Source organism: Danio aesculapii, chromosome 3, assembly GCF_903798145.1.
Source record: "Danio aesculapii chromosome 3, fDanAes4.1, whole genome shotgun sequence".
NCBI lineage: Eukaryota > Metazoa > Chordata > Actinopteri > Cypriniformes > Danionidae > Danio > Danio aesculapii.
This window is the reverse complement of record NC_079437.1, coordinates 7709380-7733921: the sequence shown is the minus strand read 5'-3', so window position 1 is coordinate 7733921 and position 24542 is coordinate 7709380. Positions and strand designations below refer to the sequence as shown.

The 24542-nt window shown below is 41.0% G+C and overlaps 2 protein-coding genes across 2 annotated transcripts in view; both read right to left on the bottom strand.

Moving 5' to 3' along the window:
* Window positions 1–5875: 5875 nt before the first annotated feature.
* LOC130220816 (GTPase IMAP family member 4-like) lies at window positions 5876–15494 on the bottom strand. Its single transcript, XM_056453061.1, has 2 exons — window positions 14881–15494; window positions 5876–7017 (listed from the first exon to the last, which is right to left on the bottom strand). Exons 1-2 carry the CDS (start codon window positions 15488–15490, stop codon window positions 6023–6025), a joined length of 1605 nt encoding a protein of 534 aa, XP_056309036.1. The 5' UTR covers window positions 15491–15494; the 3' UTR covers window positions 5876–6022.
* Window positions 15495–19086: 3592 nt separating this feature from the next.
* ccdc134 (coiled-coil domain containing 134) overlaps window positions 19087–24542 on the bottom strand; it is a 6941-nt gene continuing 1485 nt past the window's right edge. Inside the window, exons 2-7 of the mRNA XM_056453048.1 lie at window positions 22622–22726; window positions 22372–22493; window positions 22082–22166; window positions 21799–21980; window positions 21625–21696; window positions 19087–19370 (exon numbers count right to left, since the gene is read on the bottom strand). Coding sequence (XP_056309023.1) covers window positions 19245–19370; window positions 21625–21696; window positions 21799–21980; window positions 22082–22166; window positions 22372–22493; window positions 22622–22721 — 687 coding nt within the window. The 5' untranslated portion in view covers window positions 22722–22726 and the 3' untranslated portion in view covers window positions 19087–19244. The remainder of the gene's footprint in view (window positions 19371–21624; window positions 21697–21798; window positions 21981–22081; window positions 22167–22371; window positions 22494–22621; window positions 22727–24542) is intronic.

The window sequence follows — 24542 nt, the reverse complement described above, 5'->3', positions numbered from 1 at the left end:
GTTTTGCCTCCTGGTATGAGGGTTGAGCCATCTTGCTGAACAATCTGTATGGCAGTGGAGAAATGATAGCTGGCTGAGTTGTTAAAGCACCATCTCCAAAGCGGGATCTCCAAGGCTGTCTTTATATAAAAAAATCTATAATAATAATTAAACTCAAAACAAGCCTCTCATATCACAGGTGAAATGCTATAAATTGGGATTAAAACAGAGCTGTTATGCAGGATTGTCTCACCAGATGAAATGTCTGCTTGAACTGGTAGATCCAAGGCTCTCTTCTTTTTTTGCAATACGAGAGGGTCCGCAGTGATGCATCTCCCCAAACTTCAAAAAGTTTCTTTGGTGTGTGGGGATAAAATACCTGTCCTGAGCAATCTAAAAATAAATAAACAAAAACAGCACTTAAATCCATGCCATGCAAACAGTACAGTGGATTTATTAAAGGGATATTTTACACAACAATGGAAATTCTGTCATCAGTAATTTACCCTGCCCTTGTTCTAAATCTCTTCTCAGATGAACACAAAACATGATATTTTAAACAATACAGGTAACTAAACCATTCTTGGTCCACAGTGAAATTCCAAAGCGTTTTTGTCTTCTGTTGAAGTCAGTGGAGAGGGGACTATCAAGTTTTTGATTTGCTTTGTCCTTTAAAGTTATCATTTGTGGTCAGCAGAAATAAAAATAAATAAATAAAAAACAAATCAACAACTTGAGGGTGAGTAAATGATGAATACACCCAAAAATCAGGGAAACACCCATACACTACGGCCAATTTAGTTTATTAAATTTACCTATACTGCATGCGTTTGGACTGTGAGGGACATGCAAACTTCACACAGCAATGCCAACTGACCCAGCTCCAGAACATGATGGATTCGCCTCTGCTGCTGAATGAGTGTATGGGTGTTTCACTGATTTTTGGGTGTATTCATCATTTACTCACCCTCAAGTGGTTGATTTAAAAAAAAAAATTCTGCTGACCACAAATGATAACTTAAAGGACAAAGCAAATCAAAAACTTGATCGTCCCCACTGACTTTAACAGAGGAATAAATGCTATGGAGATTCACACCAAGAATGGTTTAGTTACCTACTCCTCCATATACCAAATGATATTCACTCCAACCTTAAAACAGAAATTTTAAACTTGCACATGTACGCCGGACCAAATAACAACAAAAATCATGCATTTACCCAGTTTAGCAATGGAGAAAAGATAACTGGAAGGCTGTAAGTGGTCATCTCCAGGGGTACCTTAAACAGATAAAGAGAAAAATAAACTATGAAAATGTGCACTTTTAGCTGGAGGATTAGTCTTTTATGGGAGTTGTTAAGGTGCATCACATTTGCAAATTTGGTGGGCAAATAAGGTCCATTTTACATGGTCAGTTGTGCACTGATGTTCATCAATGTGCTTAATTCACATGCTCAGAAACTAGCAAAAGGGTCAAACTCCTGATCACATTTTCTACTGAAATAACTGGAACCTGTCAGTAAATTGTCATTGTCATGTGTATCGATGCATTTTTACATCATGTACATATTACAAAATAAAGAGCTGTTGTTTTCTCACCTTTCTCAACAAGATTATCAAGGAGGATTAAAGAGCAACCTATAATGAACAAACAAACAAAAAATAAAATAAACTACAAATTAACATGAGCAGACAGACATTTATCAGTTGAGGGGTCACAGCATCACTAAAATCTCTGGCAAGGAAAACTGGGCGAGGACATGTATGTTTAAGGGGTTTGTATTATTGTTTATTAGCATATATTACTAATATAATTATACAAAGCTAGCAGATGTTACAATTCCTATATATATCATTTTTTAAGCTTATATTTAATTGTTGTATGACATATATAATCGATTAAACATTTATATTGGCATCTAACATTATCAGGTTGTGGTTTCATCCCTGTAGGTTAGTTTAAGATGTAGGAAAAATGCAATTTTCAGGGCCTTCAATATAGTACACACAAACACTAATAATAACATTTAACTTTCAGTAGTTAATAATCAAGTACCTTGAAATGGATCATGAATCCTCTTCTGATAAAAGATGATGTAGCAAGCTTCTGCTCTGCTCTTGTCCAGGATAACTTTCTCACGTTGCGATCCATTCAGCGCCCTCTAGCGGCGATTAATAACCAATAATAATATAATGCTCAGATTCCGTACTTCTTGGGAAAACCATCAACTTCCTGAACAAAATGTAGCACATATATGTGTCTATATTAGCATTTAGTTGTTACAATATAGTTTCCTAGCGAAAGGACAGTGTTTTTAAGACAACATAACATACCTTCAACAAGACTGGACGCGACTCCGGTTTGATGTCTCTGCTGGGTCCTAAAGACAAAAATGACGGCGGAATGTCTCAAATACGTGTATCATTTCCTCCAAAACAACTGTAGAGATGAACACGGAGGTAGAGAAAGCGTTTTTATCCGCATATGGATCGACTATGAAGCTCGCACGCTTGTATTATCAATAATTAAGAGTCCAGGTGAAACAGATATAAAAAAACGACACGAAGAGGCAATTTGCTGCATTTCTGCTCTAATTTACTGCATTAGAGCTAGCATAAACTTTATAACGCAAGAGCAACATCACGTACGCATATTGATACAGCGGTTCTGTGTCAGTTCAATCAGTTGACTGTTGAAATTCAAAAATTGTAACCCAACTGGTTGAGTTATTAAATAAATAACCTAATAAAGGTTTAAAATAACCCAACAAAGCACCAAATATTTTTAACTCAACCATTGGGTTAAATAAATAACCCAACGTTTTTTAGAGTGCAGGATACAGGTATAAGTTATAAAGTGCAGAAAACTATGGTGATATTTACAGATGGATGTACTATGAACATTATATACAGGTTGTATTAGCTATGAACAGAGATTTACAATAAATTAATATGTGTACAGGATCCTATTAATAATCAAGTGTGCAGATAGATAAACAATAACAAATGTATATGTACAGTGGGTGTGTACATGATTACAAATGTCCATGTGCTGTGGGTATGTCCAGTTCAAGTAAATGAATCAGTGCAATGAATATGTGCAAATTTAAATGTGCAAATGTTAAATAGTGCAGTGATTGTGAGGAGTATAAGTTAGAGGAGAGTGGGGGTGTATTGGGGGGGGCAAAAGAGTCAGTGAGGGGCAGAGTTCAAGAGGGAGACAGCTCTGGGGAAAAAGCTGTTCCTCAGTCTGCTGGTTTTTGTCCGGGGGAGCCTGAAGCGCCTGCCGAAAGGCTGGAGAGAAAACAGTCTGTGAGCAGGGTGAGAGGTGTCCTTAAGAATACTGTGTGCTCGGCGCAGACAGTGTTTCTTCTGGATGTCCTCAGTGGCTGACAGTGTAGTCCCTGTGATGCGTTGGGCAGTTTCCACCACCCGCTGCAGTGCCTTACGCTCAGCAACAGATCAGCTTCCATACCAGACTGTGACGCAGTTGGTCAGGATGCTTTCTATTGTGCAACAGTAAAAGTTCACCAAGACAGCTGATGAAAGCTGGTTCTTCTTAAGTTGCCTCAAGAAGAATAGGCGCTGATGAGCCTTCTTGACCAGGCTCGAGGTGTTGGTGGTCCAGGAAAGGTCCTTTGAGATGTGGGTCCCCAGGAACTTGAAGGATGAGACAGGCTCATTAGCCATCCCATTAATGTGGATGGGATCATGTGAGCCTGTTCGTCCCTTCCTGAAGTCCACAATGAGCTCCTTGGTCTTATTGGTGTTAAGGAGCAGATTATTGTCGGTGGCCAGATGCTGTATCTCCTCCCTGTAGGCAGTCTCATCATTATTGCTGATTAGACCAATCACTGTGGTGTCATCTGCAAATTTGATGATGGTGTTGGATCTGTTCACAGGCCTACAGTCGATGGTAAAAAGGGAGTAGAGGAAGGGGCTCAGCACGCAGCCCTGTGGTGCACCAGTGTTGAGTGTGACGGTGGTGGAGCAGATGTGGCCTGATCTAACATTCTGAGGTCTGTTAGTCAGAAAGTCCATAACCCAGTTGCAGAGAGACTTGTCGATATCCAGGACTCTGAGTTTGATCAGTAGCTTAGAGGGTATGACAGTGTTGAATGCTGAGCTGAAGTCAACAAACAGCATTCGTGCATAAGTGTTTTTATTGTCCAGGTGTGTGAGTACAGAGTGCAGTGCTATGGAGACGGCATCTTCTGTGCTCCTGTTGCCACGGTAGGCAAACTGATGTGGGTCCAGTGTGGATGGCAGAGAGTCTTTCAGATGTGCCAGGACCAACCGCTCGAAGCTTCATGATGATAGGTGTGAGTGCTACAGGGCGGTAGTCATTCAGGCATGTTGGGCTGGAGTGTTTGGGCACCGGCACAATAGAGGTGGTTTTAAAGCATGTTGGCACAGTTGCTAGGTTAAGTGACAGGTTGAAAATGTCTGTGAATACCCCAGTGAGCTGTTCTGCACATGCTTTGAGGACGCGCCCAGGAATACCGTCTGGTCCAGCAGCCTTACGCACATTGATCCGACTCAGTGTGGTGTAGACTTCTGAGGAGGTGAGTGTGATAGGTGAGTGGTCGGTTGAGGAAGTGATCCTGGTGTAGGGTTTTGTATTGTCTCTTTCAAAGCGGGCATAAAAGTCATTTAGCTCGTTCAGGAAAGAGAGATTTGTGGCTGTGGGTGTGGACTGGCTGGGTTTGTAGTTGCTGATGGCCGTAACACAATCGTAAACAATCTGTAGAGGCATGCCTCAGTAATAAAACCAGGAACAAAAAACTTTTGAAATTTCCCTGCAGTCATTAGAATTGTTGCATGGATTGCATCATCAGATTCGGAGCTGCTATTGGTTCTTGGATTGACACTCATCGCAGCTGTCGTCACACTCCAGGAAAGTGTCTAAAATCTAACACTGCCAGAACTTCATCAGAGGGAAAATCTATTTGCAACGGGCTGTCTGTGGACACGTCAAACCAACGATCATGACAGCTGAGATCTTACAGTGTGACATGGGAGCCATGTGCATGCAGTCTGACATGCTGCAATCATTTCGGATTATAAACAAAATCAAAATAAAAATCGCACAGCATGAGCAGGCCTTAAGATGTGTGACTATCTCACTGATGATTGACAACTGAAGCACATGTGCTCCTCTTCTGCTGCTTGCTGGCTCCTCCTGCGCACTGCAGTCAGGCAATCAGCAAACCGTCTCTGGAAGAAGAGTTCAGTCTACTAAACACCATTTAGGTCCACTATATGGGGGGTTAATTTCTTTTTGACTGAGGAAAGAAATTATTAACATAGAAAAGCTAAGAAACAAATTCATCAGCACAGTAAAACATCACTCAAGAACAGAGTACATTTATTCAGTTTCCCAATGTTTACATCTCTTACATGCTTACATATTACAATGAATACATTTACACATATATTCATTAAGTTGATGCTTTAATCTATACTGAATTATGAAAGAGGACAACAGAATTAATCAAATCAACAAATGAACAACATGTAGACTGTGACAAGTCTCTGATAGTCTAACGTAGTGTGTAGAGCAGGGGTTTATAAAAATACAATGTGCTTAAACTGCTAGTGTTATAGTTAGGTCTTGAAAAAGATGCATATTTAGCCATTTCTTGTTTCTTGTATTTGACATCTGCATTTCCAGGCTCTGCTTAACTTTAATCTAAGCAGATTGTGTAGTCCAAATAAAAAAACATCTCAATGATTTGTCACAAGTGTAAAAAAACAAAGCAAACAGCAAAGCATCACACAGCGGCTGAGTGAGAATACAATCAGTCCTGCATATATAAATGCACATAAATCCTGATTAATATCACAAGCAGTTTCAGTGGTTAAGTGAGTGTAATGCAGAGACTACTGAAAAATATCATCACAGTATGTAGACTGAGGCACAGAAGCTCCTATGAAGCAGATAACAGTAAAGATGCCTTCAGCTTTGACTAAATCATATTTGGTTTCAAGTATTAGTATGAAAACCTGCAGGAAGGCTCATTTGTCTGGTCATGACTGGATCTCTCACTGAACTTTACACTTCTGTTTTGCTAGTTTCCGTGTCGCTATAATTGCGAGTTTAACAGCATTTCCATGACTTACTCCTATCCTCTTAGCCTCCGCAATAGCACTCTCTTTCTCCTCATGGGTCACTTTTAACATCTCCTCATGTTTTGCCAAAGACGTAGCATAATGTTTTAAAAAACCTTCAACATTGATTTCCTTAGCTTCATGCTTGGACTCCTCCACTAAACGCCAGTAGATTTTCTGCCATTCTGTCTGAGTGACCTTCTTGCCCTTCTGCTTGAACTGCTTCACTTTCTCCTTCAGTTTCTGGTTTTGAATCTCCTCAATGCGTTTCTGTATTTCTTCAAACATCTCACTGGAGAAGTGCGCTCCTCCATTTTCCTCCACCATCTCCTCTACTTTACTGATCAGATCTTTAAACTGGGGGAAACTGGCAGATTTATTGTCCAAACAGAAGAACCGTCTTCCACAACTCTCCACAAGTCCTTTAAGAGCCGGATCACCTTTCTCTAGGAACTGCTCAATGGTTTTCTTTTTCTCTAGCTGATCTTTATGAGTGAAGATGATCATGGAGTATTTCTCCATCTGTTCTCCAAACACCTCTTTCAGCTGTTGTATTGTGTTTTTCTCTTCTTCAGTGAATCTGCCCACTTTAATCACAATAATGAAAGCGTGTGGACCAGGAGAAGCGTAAGTTATGCATTTGGCTATTTCTGTAATGATCTCCTTTTCACTCAGTTCAGTGTCATAGAGTCCAGGAGTGTCGATGACGGAGATCTGCTTTCTGCTCCTCAGTCTAGTTTCTGACTGGCACAGTTTGGTCTGAGATTTTGAACTGGTGGAAGAGTTAAAGCGGTTTCTGCCGATGATGGTGTTAGCGGTGGCACTTTTTCCCACTCCAGTTTTCCCCAGCAGAACCAGTCTGACCTCTTCTTTGCCTTCAGGAACCTGAAGCTCATCTGACTCTTCTCCAGCTGAACTTGCTCCTGAAACTACACAAATACCACCAATGTCAAATTATTCCATTAAGAGCCTTTAACAATCATGCATTTTCCATCTCAGTGCACAAATGAGTCTCAATAACCTTAAGCACTGCAAGGTTTCTTTAAAGAAAGCAAACTGGTTCTTTGGCATCACTGCACAATCCATTTGAAACCTTGATGTTTAAAAGTTTAATGAGACCGGTGGTGAGACAGTAACTACTGAAATGAAGACAAGATTAAATTATCTTGATTTAGAGTTTGAACACTTGTGGCCCAACTTTCCATGTGCTCAGATTCCAGAATTCAGAGGGTTTCACAGTGATACTTTTGGTTGCTCAACCATTTTTAGAAAATCAGTTAATGAACACCAGGAACTTTCATCTTAAAGAACATTGTGTGGGATGAAAAGGAATCTTAAATGTTCTTCAAGTAAACATCAATGCCTTCACATCTATAACTTATTTTTAGAGTGTGTATTAAAGTCACAGTGTCTAATTTTGGCCACTAGAGGGTGTGTACTGACAACAAACAAAGGCTTATTTTAATGGCTGTGTGGCTGAGTGTGGACTTATGGGAGTTGTGATCATCTACAAACATGCTTCTACACCGCATACTTATATTTCATCCTACAAGGACAAATGTTTACATGCGAATGCACCACAAATCATGTTGAGCTACTTGTTTTCATCAACCGTAAATGCCTCTTATGCACAATATTGTTCTGTCTTAAGGCTGATTTATACTTCTGCAGCAAGCACCGCATATGATCTGGCGCAGCCTTTGCGAGGTCGCATAACCCTTGCTGTGGCTGACAATAATGACAATACATAGCGCAAGCTCTGTGATTGGTCGGCTTGGTAGCTCTGACGAGCGTGGGCAGCGCAGAGAGCTGCGAGCCTGATGGAGTGTCTGCTTACAGATGTTGAGTTCCATGAAGGAGCTCCAGATGGAAACGTTTGTGTTATGTTTACCTTACAATTAAAGGTGTTGTACGTCCACTGGTTCCCGCCTGTTCCTGAAGGCACACCAACAGTACACATTTTCAAGCGCTCCCTAATCCAACACACCTGAATCAACTCACCAGAACATTAGAAGAGACTCCAACACCTGAAGTGAATGGGTGAGATAAGGGAGACATCCAAAATATGTTCTGTTGGTGTGCCTCCAGGAACAGGGTTGGGAAACACTGACTTAATGTACAAGTAGCTAAAACTTACTCAGCTAGAGTTTGAGAAGAGTTATTGCAGAACAACAAACATCACGCAGAAGTATAAATGCACGACTATGCGCAAGGCAGGCACTGTGGGTCATGCTGATCACTCGACACAGAAGCGTAAACAAGCCTTTATATGAAAGCATTTGTATAGTCAGTCTTAAACCCTGAAGCAATTGCTGTTGATAGACTAGAGAGATGTGCCAGCAAAGCATTTATTATGCCAGAGTCCACCACCTCCAGTTCTTCAGCTCATGTGATTGCATGTGCTGTTACATCTGACAATACATTTTAGGCTTATAATGCTTATAGTGCCCTGTGGATATTAGAGGAACATATAATTTCTCTACTTGCCCTGTTTGAAGAGCTCAAGCAACAGCTACTGTCGCATTATACCATCCATAAGCAGGAGTGTTCAACAGGTGGCGCCGTGTCACGCTGGAGACAGTCTATTTTTTAATTATAATTAGTACCCATGCCACGCCATTAGGGCCGTTCACACATCTTTACATTTGTTTTACTTCTGGAAAGTACCTCACTCCTCTGACCTCTAAAGGTGCTCTAGCAACAGACACTAGACGCCATGGTCTTTAGCCTCCTTGTTAGAGCAACTGACTCCCATGCGGAGGGTTGCTCGATCGATCCCAGCTCGGTGTGGGTTGGGTGGTGTAGAACCGGCAAAGTTACATTTACATTTTATGATGAACCTATTATAATGACAACATAAGAATTAAATTTCTAACACAATGGAGTTTATTGTCAAGCTGCACCTGCCTATTCCTTGATTTGCACACCGATGACTTCTGTAATCGTTGATCAGTATTGGTCGATATGGATTCAAGTGATCAGTAATTGGTGATCAGCCTCAAAAATACTGATCAAAGCACCTCTAAAATGTGGTTGGTCACTACACCCCATTTTACCCTTAAAAAGACTTTAAGTGTGTTTATAAGTGTGCAAGATACTTCATCTAGATGCCCTAGGACGCATCATCAGTGATGTATCCTGGGGTCATTGGGTGTTTTGGGTGTCTTTCAACATCAGACACCCTCACCCAGGTGACCCAGCTGAGGTTGAAAACTTTACAGAGTGAACGCCCCGTAAACCCTACAGCCCACCTTTACTAGCTTCTGGTACTTTGAGCATTTCCTTTCATTTGCCTCTTCCATCAGCTCTTCCCAGGGCTCTGTGAGTTCAGGCATAATCAACTGCCTTGTTGCCTTAGAAATGATAATTCTGTCTGATCGGAGTGATGTTGTAACTATGTGCTGTGGGAACTTTAACTGCTTCCCCAGATCAACTTGCAACTGCCAGTCAGGGGCTGAGTGGAGGAGGCCTGACCTTGTCCTTTACAGTTGGCAGAATTCCTCCCCAGCTTTCACAAAGTCAATCCTCCTTTTCGGGGTAAGATGGTACCTACCGGAGATGATGGCATTGCATATGCTTTCTGCCATAGTCTTCAGTACCCTTCTGCCAGGGCCTTTGGATAGCTGCTCAATAAGTGTTGATACCCTTCCAGAGCATAACTGGCATGCTGGAGTATTAATCTTGCCCCACACATGAAGTTTGGCTGGACTTGGTAGTGTATCATATCGATTCCGGGATGAGGAATCAGATGTGCTCGAAGTCTGCCTGCATGATGTTTTTTCCCGGTGATCTTTTTCCCCCTGCTGCCTCAGCCCCACTGTCCAGCTCACTCGCTCTTCCTCCACACCAGCTCAAACTTCTTCCTTAGCCGGTGCCTCTCCTTTCCTCCAGCCTGGCCTACTAGGGTCTTTGGGAAAAAATCCCAAGCCAACTCTCCCTGTTGCCAGTGTGCCAACCAACTCCCTCTGCCTGAGGCGTGACTCCACCACCTCTACTGCTCTCTCAGTCCTCCACTTCCACTCTGTTCTTCCCTCAATGCCAGCTCCTGACACTTTCTGATCCCGGAGGTCTCTGTACTGCAGGGCTTCTCTTGTGCGTGACACTCTAAATTCTTCAGTGAGTGCATTAGAAGGCAGCTGTTAGTTGTTACTGGTCCCATAGAGAGCAGCACTAATAAAACTGCAGGGTAGGCCAAGCCTTCTGCGCAGAAAGCCTGTGATCTTTCTTTCCGGAGACTCAAATAGATTTTTGGCTCTTATATACTAATGCGGTGCAATTTGTTTCAGACACCTCAATTAGGTATTCACCTTTATCAGATCATAGATTAATGTCAATTTCTTTGAGGGGAAATATAGACAATTGCAAAATAATTTAAGGCTTTTCACAATCTAGTAAAGTTATTATCTAATTCTAAAAGATGTCAAGAAATTATCAGAGCTTGTCAAGCTATTTTCTGAAGAAACTCAACACTGAGGAAACCTATTATCTAAATTAAGAAATGAAACAGATGACTTTTCTAAATCTAGCAAAGGGTGCACTTATAAGACTGAGGGCTAAACGGTGAGAAATGGGAGTGAAAAATACCAGTTATTTCTTTGCATTGGACAAAATAAATATTAAAATAAATTGTATTTCATTCATTCATTCATTTTACTTTGGCTTAGTCCCTTATTTATCAGGGGTCATCACAGCGTAATGAACCACCAACTATTCCAGCATATGTTTTACACAGCGGATGCCCTTCCAGCCACTACCCAGTTGTGGGAAACACCCATACACACTCATTCACACACACATACACACTCATACAGTACGACCGATTAAGTTAATCAATTCTCCTATAGCAAATGTATTTGGACTGTGGGGGAAACCGGAGCACCCAGAGGAAACCTATGCCAACACAAGGAGAACATGCAAACTCCATACAGAAATGCTAACTGACCCAGCCGAGACTTAAACCAGCAACCTTCTTGCTGTGAGGCCACAGTGCTAACCACTGAGCCACCGTGCCACCCTAAATTGTATTTCGGCTTAATCAATTGATTGCAACATAAATCAAAATCCCAAACAAATTAATACAGTTGTATATTCACTTTATAACAAAATATACTGCTCCGATTATGATGAGAAATTTGCTAACTCTTTTATGTAGGAAATCAAACCTAATCCTGTATTTTCCAGCTTTCTTTAGACAAACTCACCACAGTAATGCTGTCTATGAAGAAGAGTAAATCCCGCAGCTCAGATGGGCTAACTACTGAGTTTTATGCATGTTGTGGGATCTGATTAAGACACTTTTACAGCACTTAGAATGTAATTTGCTTTTTTGTATTATTATTATTATTATTAGTAGTAGTAGTAGCATTTATTTTCTTATCATTTAATTTTCATTGTTTTTTACCGTTTTATTATTTTACTTAAAGAATTCTATTCAAACCTATACTCATCTGACCCCTGCATAGATTTGCAAGCTATGGATAAATTCTTAAACAAATGTAATCTCCCTTCTCTTACCCAAGACGACCGGAATCTCCTTAATGGAGACTAATTTCCCTAGAGGAGTTAAAAACACAGTAAGTCCCTAAAGACCAGTAAAACGCATGGTCCTGATGGCCTACCCTCCAAGTTATATAAAACATTACCTTCCCTTCTTTGGACATTTAAGGAGGCATTAAGGAGCGGATTACCACCATCGTTCAATGAAGCAGTCATCACTGTTATTCCAAAAAAAGGTAAAAACACAGAGGAGGTGGAAGGATATAGACCAACTTCTCTTCTTAACGTAGATCAGAAAATTCTGTCAAACACACTCGCCAATAGATTAGCTAAATTAATCAGTGGTCTAATTCATACTGACCAGAATGGTTTTATTCCTGGTAGGAATGTTTCGCAAAATACAAGACGCCTTTTTAATATAATGCATCACTCCAAAGCTGCTCCAGAAAATCTGGTAATAATCTCACTCGTGCAGAAAAAGCATTTGATTGAATAGAATGGCATTATCTATCTGCAGTATTAGAAAAATTTGACATGGGTGATAACTTTATAAATTGGATAAAGATCTTATATAAATGCCCTACAGCTCAGGTATTACCTAATAATACTTTATCTGGTCCCTTTATTCTACAAAGGGGGACCAGACAAGGATGTCCTCTATCTCCCCTGTTATTTGCGTAGTCTATAGAACCCCTTGCTCAACATAATAAAGCATCTCTGTACGCAGACGATATTTTACTATACATTACAAGACCCCGTATTACTATACCAAACGTCTTGAACACTATTCAATCCTTTGGCACGTTTTCAGGGTTCAAAGTTAATTTAGATTTTAGTGAATTAATGCCCACTGGACTAAAAGATCTGTCCTCAATACATTCCTCTCCATTTAAAGTTTCAATGCAAAAATTTACTTATCTTGGAATTGTATTTACATATAAATATTCAGCAGACATTAGTGCCAACTACATCCCTCTAATTTCCAAATTGCAAGCAAATATTCAATTTTGGAGGACACTCCCAATATCTTTATATGGTAGAATAAATGCAAAAAAAATGATCATCTTACCACAGATACTTTACTTATTTCAAAACAGTCCAATCTTTCTACCTAAATCCTTTAAACAATTAGACTCGACCGTTCTTCCGTTCTTGTGGGGATATAAAATCATAGAATTAAAAAGGCACATCTCTGCAAGTCTAAACAGGAGGGAAGTCTGGCACTTCCAGACTTTCGCCTTTATTACTGGGCTTCCTTCTTAAGTCTAATTTCATTATGTTTGGATAAATATGAAACTCTACCAACATGGCTCCAACTAATGTGTGATCAGTGTCATCCATTTAACCTAGGGGCAGTAATTCTCTCACCTGTGACTTTAGAAGGTTTGATTTTTAACAGTAATATCTTAATTCGGAATATGCATCGCATCTGGAAACAGATGAAGCACCATTTTAAGATAAAGTAACTTTCTCTTCTAACTCCCATTGCTGAGAATCCATCATTTATACCGTCGACATTAGACGATCTTTTTTTACTGATGGAAATCTAGCTTCATTTAACCAATTACAGCAGAAATTTAAATTCCCTCAGAATCATTTTTATTTTATTTATTTATTTTTTTTTAGATTTTACAGATTAGGAACTATATACAGTTGAAGTCAGAATTATTAGCCCCCACTGATTATTTTTTCCCCACTTTCTGTTTAACGGAGAGCAGATTTCTCCAACACATTTCTAATCATAATAGTTTAATAACTCATCTCTAATAACTGATTTATTTTCTCTTTGTCATGATGACAGTAAATAATATTAGACTAGATATTCTTCAAGACACTTCTATACAGCTTAAAGTCACATTTAAAGGCTTAACTAGGGTAATTAGGTTAACTAGGCAGGTTAGGGTAATTAGGCAAGTTATTGTATTATCAGGAAAAAATATATAGCTTAAAGGGGCTAATAATATTGACCTTAAAATAGTGTTTAAAAAATTAAACACTGCTTTTATTCTAGCCAAAATAAAACTAATAAGACTTTCTCCAGAAGAAAAAATATTATCAGACATACTGTGAACATTTCCTGAATCTGTTCAACATCATTTAAAAAATATTTAAAAAAGAAAAAGAATTCAAAGGGGGGCGAAAAATTCTGACTTTAACTGTACATGCCCATATGTCTTCATTGGATAGTACATCACCTTCAATCATTGACAAATGCCTAGATTGGTGCAAAGGTAGTAAAAAAGCATTATCAATAACTTATGAACAACTACAATCTGTTATTTCCCCCTCCACAAAATGTTTTAAGGAGGAGTGGGAGAAAGAATTGGGAGTGCAAATTCGGAAGAAATGTGGCAATCAGGTTTGGAGACATTGTCTTATTCAGTTTAAAATAATTCATAGGTTTCATTTTTCAAAGAAACATTTCAATAGAATCTTCCAAAATATTTCACCTCTTTGTAACAAATGTAATTCATCAGATGCAGATCTGTCTCATTCTAAGATACAGAATTATTGGAATGGAATGTTTGAAGTGCTTTCCGAGGTGTTGAGGTTGCAACCAGATCCAATGCTTTTAATTCTGGGAATCTCTGAACAACGCATTTGTTGTCAAATACACAACATAAATTGCTCTCATACTGCTTAACTACTGCCAAGAAGCTGCTGCTACTGTTTTGGAAAAAAAGGAATCCCCTACATGTAAACAGTGGCTTGGAGAAATTGCCTCTATGTTACATTTGGAGCAAATTAGATACTATTTGAAAAGAAAACTTGAACAATTTGACCAAATTTGGAATCCTTTTATGTGTTACCTTGAACAAAAAACTGTAATGTTTTAATATGCGTTGTCATCATACTCTGTTGTTTAAACAGGTCTTTGTAACAAGTTGGCTTGTTATGTGGGTGGTTTTTTTTTTATTATTATTATGATTTTTATATTGTTTTGCTTTGCCTTTATGTGGACAAAATATGTAAACAGAGAATCTTTTTCTTTCTTAATCGGTGTCTTCAATGAAACTTATTTGACAAAAAAAATGTGCTATCTGCTTTTTGAATGGAAGGTCGGACAATCTGACAGCTGGGACAGAACACTGGAAATGGAGTGTGTTTATTAGCATGAACACACAAACACACATGCTCCATCCACCAGTTCTCTGCGTTAGAATATTCTCACATATTTGGCATAATTTAAGCACGTAAGTCAGCAAAATATTTACCACTGTTCTAGTATTTTCTGGAGGATTTAAGTAAATAATCTTACATAGTCTGAATTTAATGTAACAACAAAAAAAACTTACAATTGATCATTTTGTCCTTGCTGTTGATCCTTCTCATAAAGGACTTTCCTTTGTTCTCATCCACCGTTCCCTTAATCTTCTGCAGCAGATCTGTCACCTGATCTCCTGATTTACTCTTGTTGTTAAAACACTGAAATCTTTCTCCACATTCAGTCACCAGCCGCTGGAGATCTGCGTGATTTTGGAGATATTCCTTAATGCTCATTGGTTCATCCAGTTCCTCCAGCTTATCTCCACGTGTGAACAGGATCATGATGCATTTCTGAACTCCAGGACCAAACAGATGTTTAATATACTCCAGCATCTCCTCTTCATTCTGCAGTGGTTTCTCCAGAGGAACGGTGAGCAGAACTGAACTGAGACCTGCTGAACATGCAGACAGCAGCTGCTCCTCCAGTTTCTGCAGTTTCTCTTCATCCACATCTGGATCCAGCAGATCTGGACAATCCAGCAGATGAACATGTGTCTCTCCGATCTGTGTTTGACCCTCACTAACTTCAGACTCGTGTTTCTTCTTTTGTTTGTAGACTTTAAACTTGTTTTCTCCCAGTATGGTGTTTCCGGATGAGCTTTTCCCAGAACCCTTCCTGCCCACCAGGAGAATCCGCATCACTGGATCAACTGGAAGAGCTAATACATATATTAAAAAGACAGATAATATGGAGAATTCTGTGTCAATTATTTATTTACACAATTATTTATTAAAGGTCAAATTCTTTTTCAATGTAAAGCAGTAAATGCCCACCAATAATAATGATTTATTAATTCACTTACTGTTAATGACATGAGAGTACAATGGCCTATAACTATTTCTGTGAATAATTACTGAAACTCTTCATTTAAAATAATGTGCCTATTTAAATCTAACTGTGAATGCATTTTGTGGAATACTCCCTCCTCCAACACCGATTACTTGCAGCATTTTATGTAGTAGATTACTGTGTGTAAATATATAGACTACTTCAATAAGGTCATGTCATTGGCCAATGAACATTTCCTGCTTGTTATTAAACTATTTCACAACTGTAACAAGAGGCAATTTTATCATAACTTAATGATAAAACAGCCATCATAACATTATCTATCAATATGTGGCTCTGTTTGGGTTCTCGGAAGCTTTAGAAATTAAAATGTAAAACAGGAAATGCGGTGGGACCATTGCTTTTGTTTACATCCTTCAAAATCCCTGCTGAAAAATCTAGCTTAAACCAGCCTAGGCTGGTTGACCAGCCTGGTTTTAGAGGGTTTTTTGGCCATTTCCAGCCTGGTTTAAGCTGGTCATCTCGCAGCTAAGACCAGGCTGGAAATGGCCAAAACCCCTCTAAAACCAGGCTGGTCAACCAGCTAAAACCAGCCTAGGCTGGTTTAAGCTAGATTTTTCAGCAGGGATTGTCTATATTAGCTAGATAAACAGTGATAAATAAAGTGTCTGGCACATCTTTACAAGAATTACTTTGATGAACTGTTAAACATTTACACCCAAACATTAGTGTTGCTCAAATGCACGAGGGTTTCACAAACACACTACACTATTTCTCTTTTAAAGGCGCGTAGCCAGCTTTAAACCTGACCGAGGCAAAGTCCATTATATCTGCTCGTTTTATAAGTGTTTGAAAGAATTAGAAAAGAGCTTGATTGTCTAATATTGCGGGGGGAAACAAAAATGTAATTACTAAGTAATGCGGGAATTTGGTGAATGCGTTTTATATTGTATTTAGCTCGCATAATGTGTACTAATTTGTTTAAAACATATATTTTATTTTTTTTACTAGCACATAAAAGGAAATTCGTTGTACACTTTGCGAATGGAGGACCTCATTATCATTCTGAATTTGCAAACTGCGTTTTGTGAGGGGAATTAAATATATTTCCCCGTCATCATCATGTCGCCATTCTTACCTGATGGTGTTTCTGCACCCGTTGCCATTTTCTCCACACATGAGCGCGGGAAACGAGTCCTAAAATGAATTATATTTAAAACTTGACCACAACATTGACACAAGTCTGACTGTCATCGTCACTTTTCATAATATATGACAGGTGGAAATCAAATGTAAACTCACCACAAGTCGATCTGCGGTTCAAAGTTCACTTCAGATTCACAACTTCCTCACTACAGTGGCATTGAGTTTATCACTGAACCTGAATAACAGGTCCTCACTCTTCACGGTCTTTCAGAGGAAGAACGAGCGGAAGTTCACAGAAATTCATCACAATAAACAAAACACGACAAAACACTATAGTAAATCTGTTGAGGTAATTCTACAGAAACACAACAAAAAATACCCTACACAGTAGTTTAGTACCGCTATAGGGCATATTTGACAACAGTACACAAGTTTACCATAGTAAAAAGTATACTATAGTATAGTAGGTTATTTATTAGTTTATCAGTTCCCTATAGTAAATACTACAGTCGGCTGTCGTGGAGCACTCAGTATCAAAGTGTTGTAAGTACTATACTATATACAGTGCAATACACCTCAGTACTGTTCAAAAACACTAGTATTTACTATTAATGACTATAGTATTATTTAATATGGGCTTGAAGAGCTAAACACACAACCTTATTAAACTGACCAGAAATGCAGAGTTTGTTTAATAAACTTTATTCATTTGATCTATATTAATATCTCCAGTTGATGATGAACAGATATAATAACAGTCGCGTGATCACATGATGATGATGAATGAAAGCATCTCAGGCACAGAATAAAGCAGTTTGATTCCCTCTCTCTCACACACACACACACACACACACCCACACACACACACACACACACACTTTATTTGATCAGAGCAGAAAATAAAGTGAAACCGAAACACACTTAAACTGATCTCACATTCATTCAGACTCATTATCATGGAGATTCCCTCATGGCAGTGCAGATCTGATCTCAGGTCAGATCATCAACATTTATTTCATACTCAAACACACACTGATTGATTCTCTCTCTCACACCCACACACACTCACTAAATGGTCTATACTGTAATGGCTGTAAAGAAAGCACAGAGATGTGAATCGCCCACAGTTCTCCTCTTATTATTCTATAAAGTACCCTGGAATAAAGCATCTCTTCAGTCTAAATATTCTCAATATGTTGTAGAGGAACTTCAACAATGTCTGATATCACATTATCAAAACAGATTAAGAGTTAAACAAATCTAAATAGCAGTGTCTAAAACACCTTAGACACAGAGCCACGGTGACCACGCCTACTGATCAAACCACACCCACCCAGACTCCTCCCACACACACACCCCTCTCTAAAAGGGATAGTTCACCCAAAAATGAAAATAGCCATCCTTTACTCAGCCTTTACTTGTGTGAGACCTGTTTGGTGTTTGGTAAACACTAAACACATTGTTTGAAGAATGCTGAAAACCTGTAACCATTGACTAAAATAGAGGTTGTTTTTCCTACAATGGAAGTCAATGCTTACAGGTTTATTAGCTTATTCAAATATCTTCTTTAGTGTTCAAGAACATTTGAAACCCTTTGAGGATGAGTAAATAGTGAGTAAATGTTCATTTTTGTATGAACTATTCCTTTAACTGCCCTATTGACAAAAACACTGTGACCCCGCCCACCCAGACTCCTCCCATAAATAACCACACCCTCTTTTAACTCATGTATAGTAAAAACACCCTCATGACCAGACCCACAGAGACTCCTCCCACTTATTTAAAAACACCCTCCCTTCAAAGACACCTCACACTGGCTTAACCACACCCACATTTAACACTTCTATATGACCAAACAGAAACCCCCGCCTATAGACTCCTCCCTCTGAAGCCCACACAGACTCCATTGAATCCAGTCATGCGCCCGCCCACACCAGACTTCTCCCCCTGCAACCCAGACTCCAGTAATCCCACCGTGACCCTGCCCACACAGACTTCTCCCCCTTCTCTGACTCCTCCCCCTGAACCTCACACAGACTCCAGTAAACAGCTCATGATCCCGTCCCTATACCCCGAATCCACAGACTTCAGTCCACCCCTTGTGACCCCGGCCCCACCCAGACTCCTCCTCCTGTAGCCCAGACTCCAGTAAACCCCCCTCGTAACCCTGCAGCATACAGACTCCTCCCCTAAAGCCTAAAAGTAGTATACCCTATGTGACACCGTACCCCCACCCAGACTCCTCCCGCTGCAGCCCGCCCCGACTCCAGTATACCTCCTTGTGACCCCTCCCCCTCCCTGACTCCTCCCCCTGCAGCCGACCCAGATCTCCAACACACACACACAGCAGCGGTGGGTGACCCTGCAGCGTGTGTGTGGATGGAGGACTCAGTGTAAACGCTGCGGCGGCCCGTGTCGGACTCTCCCTGATAGTGTGTGAAGGTCTGGAGCTCGTCATCACAGCTCGGTGCGCGAGCGAGAGATGCGCGGCCCTTTCCGGATCTCTTTCCTCTTCTCCTCCTTCCTCCTCCTCTTCTCCTCCTCACGCAGAATCTTCTGGAAGGCCTCGGCCGTCTGCAGCACCTGATGCACAGAAGGAAAGGAGTCTGTTTGAAACACTACTCAAGGTATGAGCAGAAGTATGAGGCGCCAGGGTGGACAAAAGCCAAGTGAGGCCGAGTGTGCGCGAGGTACACAGAGTGTGTGCGCGAGAGAGACCGAGTGTGCGCGCAAAAGAGAACAAATGTGCGCGGTGGGTCGAGTGTGCGTAAGGTAGACTGAGTGTGCGCGAGAGGCTGAATGTGTGCGAGGTAGACCCATGTGCGCGCGAGACAGACCGAGTGTGCACGCGAGACCGATTGTACGACAGAGACCAAATGTGAGCGGTGGGCTGAGTGTGCGTGAGGTAGACCCATGTGCGCGCAAGAGAGATTAAGTGTGCGCGCGAGACTGATTGTGCAAGAGAGACCAAATGTGCGCGGTGGGCAGAGTGTGCTGAGGTAGACCCATGTGCGCACGAGAGAGACTGAGTGTGCGCGTGAGAGAGACTAATTGTGTGTGAGGTAGACCGATGTGCGTGGGAGAGAGACCGAGTGTGCATGTGAGACCGATTGTGCACGACAGAGACCAAATGTGTACGGTGGGCAAAGTGTGCGCAAGGTAGACCCATGTTCGCGCGAGAGAGACCAAACGTGCGCGGTAGAGCGAGTGTGCACACTGTAGACAGAGTTTGCGCGAGGTAGACCAATGTGTGCGGGAGAGAGACCGAGTGTGGGTGCCAGAGATCGAGTGCGCATGCGAGAGACAGTGTGTGTGGGCAGGAAGACAGACTGTGTGTGCACGGTAGACTGAGTGTGCACGCAAGAGACCGAATGTGTGCAAAGTAGACTGAGTGTGCATGCATACGTTTCAGTGTGTATGCTTGTGTGTAGGAGTGTGTGTTTGTATACATGTTTGTGTGAGAGTGTATGTGTTTGTGTACACTCGCCGGCCACTTTATTAGGTACACCCCACTAGTACCGGGTCGGACCCCGTTTTGCCTTCAGAACTGCCTTAATCCTTGGTGTCAGAGATTCAACAAGCTACTGGAAATATTCCTCAGAGATTTTGCTCCATATTGATCATGATAGCATCACGCAGTTGCTGCAGATTTGTCGGCTGCACATCCATGATGCCAATCTCTCGTTCCACCACATCCCAAAGGTGCTCTATTGGATTGAGCTCTGGTGACTGTGGAGGCCATTTGAGTACAGTGAACTCATTGTCATGTTCAAGAAACCAGTCTGAGATGATTCACGCTTTATGACATGGTGCGTTATCCTGCTGGAAGTAGCCATCAGAAGATGGAGACACTGTGGTCATAAAGGGATGGACATGGTCAGAACAATACTCAGGTAGGCTGTGGTGTTGATGCTCAATTGGTACTAATGGACCCAAAGAAAATCTCCCCCACACCATTACACCACCACCACCAGCCTGAACCGCTGATACAAGGCAGGATGGATCCATGCTTTCATGTTGTTGAGGCCAAATTCTGCCCCAAGCATCTGAATGTGTCAGCAGAAATGGAGACTCATCAGACCAGGCAACGTTTCTCCAATCTTCTCTTGTCCAGTTTTGGTGAGCCTGTGTGAATTGTAGCCTCAGTTTCCTGTTCTTAGCTGACAGGAGCGGCACCCGGTGTGGTCTTCTGCTGCTGTAGCCCATCCGCCTCAAGGTTGGACGTGTTGTGTGTTCAGAGATGCTCTTCTGCAGACCTCGGTTGTAACGAGTGCTTATTTGAGTTACTGTTGCCTTTCTATCAGCTGGAACCAGTCTGGCCATTCTCCTCTGACCTCTGGCATCAACAAGGCATTTGCGCCCACAGAACTGCCGCTCACTGGATATTTCCTCTTTGTCGGACCATTCTCTGTACACCCTAGAGATGGTTGTGCGTGAAAATCCCAGTAGATCAGCAGTTTCTGAAATACTCAGAGCAGCCCGTCTGGCACCAACAACCATGCCACATTCAGCGTCACTTAAATCCCCTTTCTTCCTCATTCTGATGCTCGCTTTGACCTGCAGCAGATCGTCTGGACCATGTCTACATGCCTAAATGAAGTGAGCTTCTGCCATGTGATTGGCTGATTAGACATTTGAGCAGTTGGACAGGTGTACCTAATAAAGTGGCCATGTGTGTATGTGTGTTTGTGCATTTATGTCTGTGTATGAGTTTGTGCGTGTGTATGTTTAAGTGTTTGTGTAGGTTTTTTTGAGTGTTTATCCATTCATATGAGTTTGTGTGTGTGTGTGTGTGTGTGTGTGTGTGTGTGTGTGTGTGTGTGTGTGTGTAACTCACATCATCTCGTTCTGTCCTGTATGGATTGACGAAGTCTGCAGATTTCTCCGTGATCCCTAGCTCTTGTGACATCTGAACACACACACACACACACACATAGATAGATAGAGAGAAAGAGGTCAGTGGTCCAGCAGTGTTATCAGTGTGTAATCCCCCATGATGCCCTGCTCTGACCAGTGTGAGCACGTGCTGGTGTGCTCCTCCGCTGAAGACCCCGGTGTGGTTGCAGAAGCTCAGACCCCAGCGCAGCAACACACTCCAGTCTGCGTTACGCTCGTAATAATGGTGCACGATACGCGGGAAACGCAGAGCCACGTCACCGAAGAACGCCGTGTTCTCCACTACGTGGGAGTACGCTACACACACACACACACACACACATTAAAATATACAGAACATGATTAAAGTGACAAGAAATCACACACACACACGCACACACACACACACAGTTTCTCACCTTCTTTGAGTTTGTCGTCGAGTGGGAACGGATCGTCAGGCCGCATGTTAGCAGCTATGAGAACAGCTCTGGAGTCCTCCAGCACCTGAACACACACACACACACACACACACACACACACACACACACACACACACTCTAATGTTTGTACTGTACACAGTAAACCCTCTGCACATTTCCATCTTCACACTCCTGCAGTCTGGCTGATTTATGGGCTGTTTTCCTCATGAGGAGCACACAGTGTGATGAATATCTCTCTCTCACACTCACACACACACACATACACACACCTTGAAGAGGCCCTTGAGCATGATGTCGATAATCTTGTACTGCTGGTTGATGTCGTTGAGCTCCACCAGATTCTTCAGAGCGTTCAGCTGATCTTTCCTCTTCGTCTCGAACAGACGCTTATCTGATGGAGGAGACCATCAGGAGAACAACACACACACACAGATATATCACTCAGACACACACACATACATCAGAGAAACATGCAAAAAACACATCCGTCACACACACACACAGAGAGAGAGAGGATACAGATCTCCAGGTTGGAGTCGTGTCGGTGTCTGTGTGTGTCAGAGTCGGAGCCGAGGGCAGCTGGAGCCGCCAGCAGCAGCAGAGCGCAAACACTCAACATGACCACTAGAGGGAGACACAAACACATTCAGTGTTCACCACACAATAACACAGAGAGAAAGAGAGCTAAAGTTAGCTCCTCATCAACAATACAGTGACTCTTATTCCTCGTGTTTAAGCTGCTGTGGATAAAAACTTTAAGCCATTAAAGGTGTAAACCTCACAATAAACACCTTAATGCCTAACACACACACACACACACACACACACACACACTGACTGAACTCCAGATTGAGTCTCTGTGTGCACTGAACACCAGTGGCTAATGACACTCGGAGGATTTGCTGCAGGTTTATTAGGACACAAACCCAGGAACTGAGCATCTCTGTGAAGCGCTTTATAATGTGATTAATTATTATTAAAGTGCTTTAGTAATGAGCATGAGCTGAATGAACATTTCATCTGAAAACCAGTGAGAGATGATGATAAATGAAGGCTGAATGTGTCCAAACACAAGTGTAAAAAGCAGATGCCTCTGTCATTATTTCACCTCAAATGTGTCCTATAATAACATCTGAGTGGAGCCTGCTGCAGCTGCTGGACAGCCTCTACAGCAGCGTTTCCCAACCCTGTTCCTGGAGGCACACCAACAGTATTTTGGATGTCTCCCTTATCTGACTAATTAACTTCAGGTGTTGGAGTCTCTTCTTATGTTCTAATGAGGTGATTCAGGTGTGTTTGATTAGGGAGAGGTTGAAAATGTGTACTGTTGGTGTGCCTTCAGGAACAGGGTTGGGAAACACTGCTCTACAGCACACAGAGCTCCATATTCTGCTCCATCAACACAGGTTTTCATGCCTGCACAGTTCATAACTGCCTGGGCTTAGTTCTGTTCACTATGTGAGTCTTGTTTTATTTTAATAAAAGTGTCTGGAATTTAAAACTAATGGAAATTAAGCATTATCAGTATTTGTTTTAAACTGTACGTTATTTATTTACACAGCCATAATTATGACATTAATAGTAGCACTAGTAATAATAGCAATACCAGAATACACTCTAAAAAACGTTGGGTTATTCATTTAACCCAGTGGTTGAGTTAAAATATTTACTGCTTTGTTGGGTTATTTTTTAACTTTTATTGGGTTTACTCAACCAGTTAGGTTAAATATTTGGTGCTTTGTTAGGTTATTATTAGCCTTTGTTTGGTTATTTATTTAATAACTCAACCAGTTGGGTTATATATTTGGTGCTTTGTTGGGTTATTATTAGCCTTTGTTTGGCTATTTATTTAATAACTCAACCAGTTGGGTTAAATATTTTGAATTTCACGAGTCAACTGATTTAGCTGACACAGAACAGCTGTATTATTATGTGCAAGTAATGTTGTTTTTGCATTATAATGTTTAATTAAGATATAACCAGGTGCGCATTTAACCAATTAGCAAGGTAAGCAGCCGCTCAGGGACCCAGGAAATCTGGGGGCCCTAATAAATGTCTAGAAGTATAAACTATACCTATAAACTATACATAACATCGTTTTCTACCATATTTTGTATGGTGAGAGTTAAATACAATTTTAACGTGATTAAATATTGCTTAACATACAGTTAAATATAATATTGTTATAATAATGTAATGTTAGGTGATAATAATATTACAAAGTAAGTACAACTGTGTACCTTTTGAAAAGGTACCACCCCAGTGACAGCTTGCGTACCTTTATTTCTGACAGTGTAGAAAGGGTGCATTTCAGGACTTGGGTCCTTTAGCTGGAATTTTAATCAGCTTTTAATCATTTGTTTTTATTTCTCTTATGCTTGTTTCTTTTATTCCTGTTTATGTAAAGCACTTTGAATTGCCACTGTGTATGAAATGTGCT